This window comes from Montipora capricornis, chromosome 1 (assembly GCF_036669925.1).
Source record: "Montipora capricornis isolate CH-2021 chromosome 1, ASM3666992v2, whole genome shotgun sequence".
NCBI lineage: Eukaryota > Metazoa > Cnidaria > Anthozoa > Scleractinia > Acroporidae > Montipora > Montipora capricornis.
In genome coordinates, this window is record NC_090883.1 from 30,903,377 (window position 1) to 30,914,876 (window position 11,500).

At 36.3% G+C, this 11,500-nt stretch overlaps 1 protein-coding gene across 2 annotated transcripts in view; it reads right to left on the minus strand.

Annotated features, from left to right (window-relative positions):
• Positions 1-1,997: 1,997 nt before the first annotated feature.
• The window catches only part of LOC138038325 (uncharacterized), a 14,587-nt gene continuing 5,084 nt past the window's right edge, over positions 1,998-11,500 (minus strand). The window contains exons 4-8 of one of the 2 annotated variants that reach the window (XM_068884132.1): positions 9,678-9,726; positions 9,018-9,146; positions 6,313-6,407; positions 5,342-5,468; positions 1,998-3,718 (exon numbers count right to left, since the gene is read on the minus strand). In XM_068884132.1, the coding sequence (XP_068740233.1) occupies positions 3,638-3,718; positions 5,342-5,468; positions 6,313-6,407; positions 9,018-9,146; positions 9,678-9,726 (481 nt within the window). In that variant the 3' untranslated portion in view covers positions 1,998-3,637. The remainder of the gene's footprint in view (positions 3,719-5,341; positions 5,469-6,312; positions 6,408-9,017; positions 9,147-9,677; positions 9,727-11,500) is intronic. The other variant, XM_068884140.1, reaches the window with a different exon arrangement.

Here is an 11,500-nt window from a genome sequence, read left to right on the forward strand (position 1 = left end):
GAGAAGATTGTAAATAAGTTATTCTTCCCACAATGTCTTGTTTGGTTCAGAGTGCCCAATGAAAATTTTCAACTTGCACAGCAACGAGGTTTTGATTGGTTCAAAGTGCAGAGTGGAATGTTTTTAACCTTCGTACTGCAAACATGCTGCAGTGCCTTCAGAGCTGCATATTGCCTTTTATTTTAGCTCATTACAGATCATTAGCTAATTTTACCTTGTAATGTAGGTCATTGTCGGTCATTCCTTGTTTTTGAAACTATGGTTTGGAGACAAACTTTTCAGTGTTCTTGTTCTTGTTGTGAAGTAAGCATGTTAGGAAATGAACTTTTTTGCAAGTGCTTTTCAGGTGACTCGTACTCCAATCTAAAAGTTACTGTTAGCGTTTGAACAGATACTCATTGTTTTTAAAGGAAACTTCCACTCCTAGTTACTGTTAGCGTTTGAACAGATACTCATTGCTTTTAAAGGAAACTTCCACTCCTACAAAAGAATCGCTTCAAACTGGAGGAACAAATTTTTGCGATCAAATTCGTTTGAAATTTCTCAGAAAAACACAAATCTGAGGTGCTCATTTGCCCTTTGAAATTCTTCTGGTGGCCCTATTGTTCTGACACATAGAGCTCTTGTATAATAACAATTATTAGGGTAACAGTGATATGCCCTACTACAAGATGGCAGTGCCTGGGAAATTTGGAAACAAACATAACTGATTCTGAAATATGATTCTTTCAGATACAAGTGTTTTCTGTAAACATGATTTCTTACCAATTAGAGGGCGGACACAGAGGTTGTTAAGTGGAACTTTCACTCTTACTACAGAAGAAGTTTAAAGCTAAGGAAATTTGTTTTTAAAGAAGTGTTTATATCAGGAAAAGTGAATTTTAAAATCACTTGTTTTCACTTTCAAATTTTGCAGCTTCCGCCATCTTGAATAATCATTATGATGTGTTACGGTTGCCCTATTGTTCTGACACAAAGAGCTTTTGCCTAGTAACAATAGGGCAACCGTAACACTCACAATGGACCTCTTTAGCTTGCACGTTTTGTTTTCCCATTTCAGACCACGTGATGTTCCCAAGGGAATTTTCTTTTTGTTTTTACATAAGTTATGCATACATATGCACGTGCAGAAGACGACATTTGAAAGAAACTGTTCCCTGGAGTAACATCACGTGGTCTGAAATGGGTAAACAAAAGGTACAAGCTAAAGAGGTCCATTATTCAAGATAGCGATGCCTGCAAAATTTTAAATGGATACTGACACTTTCTTTGAAACTATTTTAGATTGGCTTGACTGTTGAGGTGGAGGTTCCCTTTAACCCATTTACTTCTCAACTGCTCCGGCGTCATTGATGAATAAACTTGTCTGGCGTCAGACAGTAAACTCTAAGGTCATGTTCTATTGGGATCAGCTGATTCAACTGCGACCGGTTTAGGTTGAAGCGGTTGAGGTTTCCGAATAGAACACTTTTCCGACCGTTTTTGGTTGAAATGCGGTAATTCCTGGGAATAGTCATTACCAGACTTCTCAGCATTGACAGGTTGAGGAAAAGCAACACTGTAGGATTGCTCGGTCGACTTTAAATAGCCCGCGTAAACAACAGCGGTCGCTGCCAATGCTTTTTCAACCGTTTCAACCTAGTTTGATGCCGGTTGAAAAAGTTGTTCAACCAAACCAACCGAAAATGTTTTTTTCCGAATAGAACACTAAAAAAGCCAATCAACACAACCGACTAAAAACGGTTGATCCCAGTAGAACACGACCTAAGTCTCACACCCAGGAATCAATGGATTAAAGGTCTTTTGTTGGAGTGGGATTGTCTTTTTAAAAGGTCATCAAGAAGGCATAACTGCTTTGAGTTTCCCTTTGTGGTGAAACTACATGAAGTAAACCGATCTCTTACCAAGAAAGAAGAAAAAATAAAGAAAAGTTTCACATGAGCTGGATGATCCAGTATCTTTTGTTTTCCACACAACATCAATTGAGGTACTTGAGATGATTGCTGAAAAGCAAAACTTTTAATTGAAATTGGTGCCTAGACCAAAATACTCTAGATCTGTGGCAAAATTCTGTGCATCTCTGATAACGTAGGAAATGCCGCATAAGGTTTTGGTGGATGTCATCTACAGTGGAACCTTTGTTGGATGGGCTCTGCATAAATTATGAAAATTGCTCTTAAACCCTTAACAGTAAAATGCAATAGAAATGCACAATATTTTTCGAAATCTATTTGTAACATTATATTAGATTGCCCCTTTGGACTATTTAAATTCCATACAACTTTCCTTTGCTGGCTTCCAACCATTTGTTCATGGCTTTTGCCATTTCCCTTTTCAACTAAATAACATTACAAAGTGAAGATTTCCTTAACTACTTAATTTAACAAATAGATTCCACGTTGCCATGTGTCTGTTCAGTAATAGATCACAGATGTCAAAATGTGGTAAGAACAAAGAAGTGGCTATCACTGACATTCTTACCACATTTTGAGGCCTTCTGTGATCTATTACTGAACAGATGCAGGGCAACATGGAATCTACTTGTATCAAATGACTTGTTGAGGACATAGCTCTGCATCTGTTTGTCCACATTTCTCAATTATTATCAGTAACAATATACCGGTACATACGTACTTTTAAAGGAAATTTAGTGGCAAGAAATCAGAAAGCTTGTTTGACATGAGCTCCACTAATAGATCATAGGTGAGAACCACTAAATATGCATGCATTATTGAGCTTATTAATAATATAATAATTACATAATCCTTATAATTTTCTACATCAAGATGAAGTAAAACATGAGCTAGGTTGTTACCGCACTTCGTTTATAATGTCCACATAATATATAGATTTCGCCACGCCTAAAAGCGGATCTCCCAGTATTTTTATTCTTACAATATTAAGGGCACTTTCCTTTTGCCAGACCCATCAGTTTGCAGAAGAAAATGCAAGAATTTGAAGGAACACTTGCATGATAATCCCTCTCATTCTTCAGGAGGAGTATATGTCATCTCCGAAGTGTGTTAATTTGAAGGCGTTGTAAAGTTAGTCCTTCCAAATGATGGGTGTAGTTGGTCAGTTCTGTCAAATGGAAAGCATCCCAAGTTAACCTTGCTTGAGCCTGTGCACACCTCCTCCATTGTGTACAGAGACAAAGGTTAAACTTTAGTCTGGAGGAAATCCTGGGAGAACATGTGATAGCTTTATAATTTTTTCTTTCCTTCTTATGATTCATTCCAGTCCAGGAAGTACAGGACCTGTACTTCCTGGACTGCTCGACTTAACAAATTGCTGTCCTTTTTTGAGATAACTGCTTGGATTTTTTAAAAATGAATATTTCACACTGTTTAATGGTCTACTGACACTTTCACATCATTGTCATTGGTGAATGTTATCACTGCTTGGTTAAAACATCCTTTTTGTCCATTTGACTTGGCACAGTAGAAAGTCATGCATTTTCCATTGAAGAAAATATTCAGACTTTCAAGCACAACGACAAGACAGAGGGTCTGATATCTGAACCACTGTACCATCAATACTTTAAAGAATCCCTTAGTTTTTTGAAAAATAGAGACTGTTCCTATCTTCCTTGATGCTGTGATCTGCAAATTATTACTGTTTTTTTCTTGAAATGTTTTCATATAGATTCATAACCACTGCGTCTTGTTCCCTTTCCACACAATGATTGAAGTGAATGAAAAGTGAAGACACAACCATCCTAAAAAATAAAATGTATGGCCCTTTGAGAAAATGTAACCTTTGTTACCCTAAAGGACCAAGAGTATTGGTACTTCCTGTGAAGTAATATGGGAAACGTGGGAGTACACCATATTAAACCATAAAATCAAAAGTCCAAAAGTTTGGTTGAAATTAATGCAAATGGTACCAAAGAATTCCCTGAAGAAATTGTGGGTTTTCTTTTTTGAGGGTACGTCTGATTTTTCCTTTGCAATACATTGAACACCAGAAATCCTGTTTTGGTCGCATCATATGTACCAACCAAATCTCACTAAAAGATTGAAGGTTAAAGTCTCTTAAATTTACCCAGAGTTTTTAATTGTTAGAAAAAACGCACAAAGGTATTTTGAAATCCTCTAGAGGTTTCCAAAAACTTAAAAAAAAAAAAAAACAATGTAAAAGACTGCTATATTTAAAATCGTCTCTCCTCCTTAATACGTTGTTAGGGACGTTTTCTATGTGAGGTACTAAGTCAGTACCTTATAATAACAATATTATTTTTATTATTAGAAGGCACTTAAAACTTACTACAGGTAATATCACATGATTTTGAGTGCAAATTTGGAATAAATAGGCAGAAGGACTGCGTCTCCATACTAAACACTATAATTTTGAATGGTACTCTTTGCTGAATAACTCTAGTCGGAATATGTCATGGCCCTGAAAGACTGAATAGTTCTTTATTCAATTTATTGAATGGTAAGCAATTTTATTTTTTACTTGGTGAAACTTGTGTGACATGAACACTGCCAATAATGTTAATTAGCCTCATGGGGATTAAAGCTGATGACTGCATTTTACACAAAATTTTTTTTAATATTTGTATACTATACAAATATTAAAAAAACTTTTTGTGCAAAATGCAGTCATCAGCTTTAATAGGTAATCACATGATTTTGAGTGCAAATCGTACGCTGAGTGCAATATTATTTGTAGTCGTTGAAAAAATTTACAAGTGCTTATTTATTCCAAATTGCACAAGAAAAATCATGTGATTACTTATTAATGGAGACATAGTTTTTCAGTAAGTTATTAACCCATTGACTCCCAGGGGTTCCCCATTGACAAGTAAAATTGTCTGCCGTTAGACAGAGTAAAATAGAAAGTCTGGCCGGTTTCGGCCGGTTTGGATGTCAATGGGTTAATTAATATACATGAAAAAATTCGAGATGGTTAAGCAGAAGAAATGCATGCATATCACGCAATCAGGGAAAATTGCACCATAAATTGCGCCATCCAGGGCGTGGGCTTGATTTGAAAAGAAAAGATTTGATTGGTTCTGACCAAACCCTATTGTTTATTATACGAAAATTTGGTTTTATCAACGGAGTTGATAATGTAAATTGGCCACCGTACAGAGATTCTAAAAGCTGACGTTTCGAGCGTTAGCCCTTCGTCAGAGCGAATCTGACTAATAGTTCATGTTCATGTTTATTAGCCAATCAATCCAGAATTTCGATGTGTAATTTGCACTGGTATTACACTTTTTGCACTGCTCTCAACCAAGCAGAATCGAGTAATTTTTTCATGTATATTATTAACAAGTTACATTGTATAAACCACAGTGATGTCATAAAAATTTTACGAAAATGGGAAAACATACTTTGATGAAATAGGGAAGGTCCATCCAAAAGGAGTAGTTTGGAAAAACCTTGTTTCCCTCCACGCTCCTAATGTACTTGTTCACCAAAATTCCAGATGTGATGTACACAATAACAAGACAAAAAAATCTGAAATGGAAACAACTCCATGGTCAAAACAATATTACTGTAGTTTTTCGGTTATAAAGTGCACCATTCACTTTGAACATTGTTTGTGTCAAGTTTACATATTGAAAATCACACCTAAATACTCAGTGATGAGACGCATCCTAAACTACAGTAAATTACAGACATTCACACTTGTAAGCAACTGCAAACAAAGCTTGCACATATTGGCATTACATTTAGACAAAATTTTTTGGATCCTACCCCCTATCCTGCACAAAATATTTTAGTAAAGGACAAATAAACAGTCGAGAAAATAATAATTATTATTAGGTATATAGTATAGAGAGGAAATTTCTTTTCACATTTTCGTTTTAATATTCTGTGTCCCATGGGTGCATGGTTGTACTAAGTGAAATTCCTTCCACATTGGTTCTTTTTCTACAAATCCATTTTCTCTGGGCGCCTTTTGTTGTTCATGCTGCGTCTTGATGGTAAGACAGTGACCTTTTTCATGAATTTGATGGTTTCATAATCCTGGTGAAATCGCTTGATTTGCTTTGATTGTTAATTTCAGCTTACTGTGTCCCCAATTAGTGCTCCAGCACTAGAACAACTAGACACTTAAATAGAGTTCCTTTCTCTCGCTCTTTACTGCCATCTTGGATTGCTTCTCAGCTTATAATTAATCCTAGAATGAAGCAAACTGACTGCTGACCTCTGAATTCTGCATAAATCCTTAATTCCTGAGGAAGACCTCATTGTTTGAGTGATTATTTTAAGTACTGTACAGTTGTAAGCGATTTGCAAGGTCTGTTTTTTGAGAAATCAACATTTTCAGTAGAATCACAAAATGGACCATACATACATGATTACAAGGACGCTCCCTAAACTGAGTCCATGAGAACCAGAGGGCAATGGAGGAGCTATAGGACAAGCATATTTGGAATGTAAAATGGTTGTCTAAATAAAAATAAATCATAATAAGTCAAAAGTCAACAAAAGAAAAATGGATGGTATGGTAATGGTTTATATACCGCACATATCACACCAGTTTCATGGCAGTTTATAATTCTCTAATAGACAGACCACCAACACTGGGGGTTTACCCTTCCTCTTCACAAATGGCACATGGGTTCTTTGATAGCCTGCATAGCTGCTTCGAGGAGAGGAGATTGGGGAGAGAGGTAATGCAGTAAAGGATAGACCTGAGCTCTAAGCTTCTTGTTGGGTGTTCTATATAGACCTGAGCTTGGCTTCTCATTGGGTGTAAAGACTCAGCCTCTGATTGGATGACAAAAATCATTTGGCTGCACATTGGGTTAAAGAAAAGTGTCTGTCTTTTGATTGGTTGCAATAGAATCTTGGTTTGGCAATCAACACCAATCATTTCTTTTGCCACAACTAATGAAGTCAGTTATTGGTATAAAGATAATCCACTTAATTCCAAGACTTTATTTTCACAAGATGGAGGGCAGCAACGGAGCTCCACGTCAGCCATCGGAACAGATTGCGTCAAGACACCTAAAAACACTTTAGAGGAATGAAAAAGCTATTTCCTCAGTTCAGATTTAAGGAGGATAGAGGAATTCATCAAAGAGACTAAAGAAAACCCTGATGTTATAAAGCAACATCAAACCAGAAGTGTAAAAGCAGAAACACTGCACCATGTTATACAAATGTAGTGTAGAAACCACACCAGTTAGTGGTCATCATTGCAAGCGATGGATGAATATCATGTTACAGTGTAACATCCCTTAAAGGGGCCTATGGTTTATCCTTATCCAAGAAGACTTGAAAGCTCAACCATTATTTTGTAAATGAAATGACAAAGGAAGCACTTAAAATTTCTCCTCAGTTATTTTTAAGACCCTGAGTGTTGGTCTTTCCTGCACGAAAGTCCTGAGCTCAACCAACTGAGCAACCCGGTCATCCGTGCACACCCATATTACAGCACATGTGCAGTGTCCTTCTCTTCTAAACAATGGACTTTTCTCATACTTATTTTATCCCAGTGTTTAGCTAATCAGACCAATTGCAATCAGGCAGGGATTTAGTAAGTGGAAGAAACAAAATAACCAAAGCATTTTTTCCCAAGGATTAATATACTATTCGATAAAATGTTTATCTTTAATTTGAAGGGAGATGTGTTAAATTAAATTCATTGTTAAACTCATTGTTAAACCTTTCATTGTATAGTTTTTCCACCTAAGACTAAAACAGGACGAAACATATCTGCTCCATAATCATACTGCCTGTCGAACCAATCGCAGTCAGGACTTTTTCATGTTCAAATATTTTTAGACATGTATTTTCAATTTTATCTTATGTAAATATTGTAAATATAGCTCGTTAATTCAGTGTTTAGTTACTGCAAGAGAGTTCAATAAACCATCATTAATCATTAAATAGCTTGTCTTATTGTTCCTTGGTCCTAGAGATTCTGAAATGAGTGATGTCATGAAAAGGGCAAGGTGCGGCAGGTACAAAACAAAGGGCACAGGTCACAGGTCGTTGTTTTACCAAAGTAAAACGAAAGTATCCTAAACATTCATAAACGCTAACCTTAGGCCTAATTATGCCTAAACAAAAGTTTTTAGGCCTAAGGTTAGCTTTTATGAATGTTTAAGATGCTTTCTGTATAGGTAAAACAATGACCTGTGACCAGTGTTTTGTACCTGCCGGGCAAGGTGCTACCTAACTTGCTCATTCAGGCACAGGCAGACCACTCTTTGTTGATGTTTTTTCGAAGGTGAGAATATCACTGGTTTGGCATCAGTTCTAGCTTGAAGAGATCACTGAGAAACAACTGGGTGCTGCCTATCTTATCTATTTTCTTCACTCTCTAGCCCGTGGTCAAGAGACACTCTTTCACAAAGAAACTCTCCCACAATAATGCCTAAAACAGCTCATGACAGAAAAACAATGTGGTACTCAGTTCACACAAATATTGAATTATTTCCTTTCAAACTCTATTTTCGAGCAAATTGCAACCACTGTAACATTCCTCTGTACTTTTTCTGTACTTCAATAACAACCACACCAACAGAGAGTGGTCTGCCTGTGATTTAGGTAGCATGAAAAAGTTAAGAAATTAGTTTCTAACTTTGTGTTCTTATCAAACAGAGACAAAAATGACATACAGCTGCCAACAAATAGATCATTTTCATTCATGTAACAAGCAATCAAACTTGTTTCCAGATTGAAACAAAACTGCATATCATATATAATGTTTTGCAATTTATTAGAGCAAAAAATTGCACATGGGGAAACTTTTACAAACCAAATATATGGCCTCATGCAATGATTTCATTAATTCTGGAAAAAAAACCATCCTCTGCCACTGACTTAAATGTTACTTGTTTTGTAAAACCCCCTGAGGTAGATCTTGCAACATCAACACTAAATTTGTCTTGTGATGACATTAGATATTCAGCTAAATGTCACCACAATTTTGCCAACATTTTAATGGAAGTCCATGTGCAGTGTATTGAGAGCACTGGGAGGAAAACACAAAAATACCACAAAAAATATCTATAATAGTAGATCTAAGGTTTCTATATGAGGACTTACAAATATTCTCAGCTTTTGAATATTTACTGGATCAACTTTGCCATCCTGTGATTCATCACATCTCAGTTTGACAGAAACATTAGTCTGCATCGTGACGATACTGTTAAAATAAACACATTGTTGAGTGCTCTGTAACAAAAATGGGAATGCTAAATGCAATAAGAATGGCCACTTAGTCTTGCCAACCCCAAAAAAGTAAGTGTCAGTCTTTAATCTCATGGTGGGTCTTAACAACTACGAGCCAGCGAGCCATGCAAGTTTTGCATTTACAATGTACATGTAAGTCTACGCACCCATTTCAAATAGCACTGATAAACAGTATTTAAGTCTTAGCACCCATTTTAAAACGGTTCGTATTTGCTAGCAAATTGACTTGCATGGCTCGCATGTTGGCTTGCTGCATATTGTATATTAAACCCATCTTACCAAAAAATGATAATGACAATGATGACAAAGATTAATTTTGTTTTGTTACGGTCTTCACCAGAAAATCTCAAACTGAGGCCTTGCTGTATTGAGAGAGCGATACCAAGGTCAATACAGAATTAAGCCAAGGTTTTAAGACCAAAGGTTCAAATTTCATAAGTTGTTCAATATCTGGCTTTATAGATGATTCAAGTGAATGGGATCCTCTCCACATCTGGTAATGCAAGTACTTACATTGTATCTTGTTTCTGTATTGGAAAAACAATGATCCGTGACTTGTAACCTGTGTTATATATTTTTATTGGCATTAAGATAACTAAGGCACCAATTTGGTAGAATAATGCCCTGGCATTTAGTCTATCAGAGCACTCGCTAGTACTATAGGGAAAAAGCACTAACCACAATAATCTTGTTATAGCGGAGCTTTGCATACTGAAGGCCTGTGCACGGAGCACCATGGATAAGAAAATATGAAAAGGTATCCATCCCCTGACCACATTACCTAACTGTTTTTGATGTGCCTTGACAGTGGCAAAAAAAATTTTGTTCTTATGTTATTAACACGTAATCCCAATGAAATGTAAAATTGAGGAGAAATATCACTAGCTTGTGTTTCCAGAAGTTAGTTTAAAGCACCTACAGGTAATTTGTTGGAGATCTTGTTTGAAGTTTGTCCTTTCTTGCCAATTCTGGTTCCAAGCCAAGCTGGCATGTTTCAATGAAATTCATCAAAATGTGAATGACCTTGTTCTCAGAGATAAAGGGGAACAAAGTACATGAATATAAATATTTTTTGACCTTGAGTTGACAAAGACAATGTTTCACATCACAAGCTAGTATGTCTGTGATTTCTAATTTTATTGTGATTCCTATTCGCTGGCTTTTGACAGTTTGTTTTTTTGTTTGCTAAAATGGCCCTTTTCCTTTTCCATTCGATCGCTCGCTGAGGATTTCCTTGTTTTCTTTAAAACGCATGCGATTCAAGAGAAATTCATTGCCTTACTGGTAAATTTGACAATAAATTTCACTTGAAAAACAGATATTGCAATCATCGCTTTGTGATTCATGCAATACTGGTTTTTTGCATGAAATTTACCATGGAATTCACTAGTTGGGCAGCAAAAAAAAAGAGATAGAATTAAGCAGTAACTGGAAACACCATAACAAGGACAATTACAAAAACTTTTACCAGTAAGAATAAACAACCTGGGAGCTCCACTTTTAGGCTTGGTTAAATCTATATATTAGACCTGTTACACTGTAAATTAAAATGGGACCAACCTCTGTCCAGGGATCTAAGGTCAACTGTCAAGGAATGTTAAGGAACCATTCAGTCAACTACCGGTATTTGCCATAGGTAGTCCTTAAGATGAAAGTTCTTCCAAGAAAGCCTGCTTAATGGCTGGCTTTAAACCATGTACATAAAAATCCTAAACTTGACAAGAACTTCTTACACCTTGTTATGACTGTCCTCAAAACTTAAATGAGTTTATTTGTAGGTATCCAAGGGAATATTAATTAACCCCTTGATGCCCAAACCGGCCAGACTTAGTATTTTACTCTGTCTAACGCCAGACAATTTTACTCCTCAATGGGGAACCCCTGGGAGTCAATGGGTTAATTAAGGTTCTTTTTTAGGTTGATCTGCAGTGTAGGCAAATGAGTGTTTGAACAGTATGCTGTTGTGTCATCAGGGTATAGTCTTAGAGAGCATGAGATGTTCAAGAAATTTATGTTGTTTAAAATTATTAGAGAAGTGGACCCAGGATGGAACCTTGGGGAACTCCATGTGTTTTATGAATTTCCAATCAGACAATTTATTTTGTTATTTACCTTGACATACTGTTTTCATTCTATAAGTATGATACTAATAGTTTCAGAGCATCTTCTGTAATACCATAAGCTGGAAACTTTGCAATAAGGAGGCTATGGTTGATAGAGTGAAATGCTTTGGATAGGTCGATAGTTACCGGTACATGTATGGCTGCTTGCCACATGTTGCTTCTGAATACAGAAAATATCTGCATCTTGTCTGGCAGGGCAAGGTTTTTCAGTTC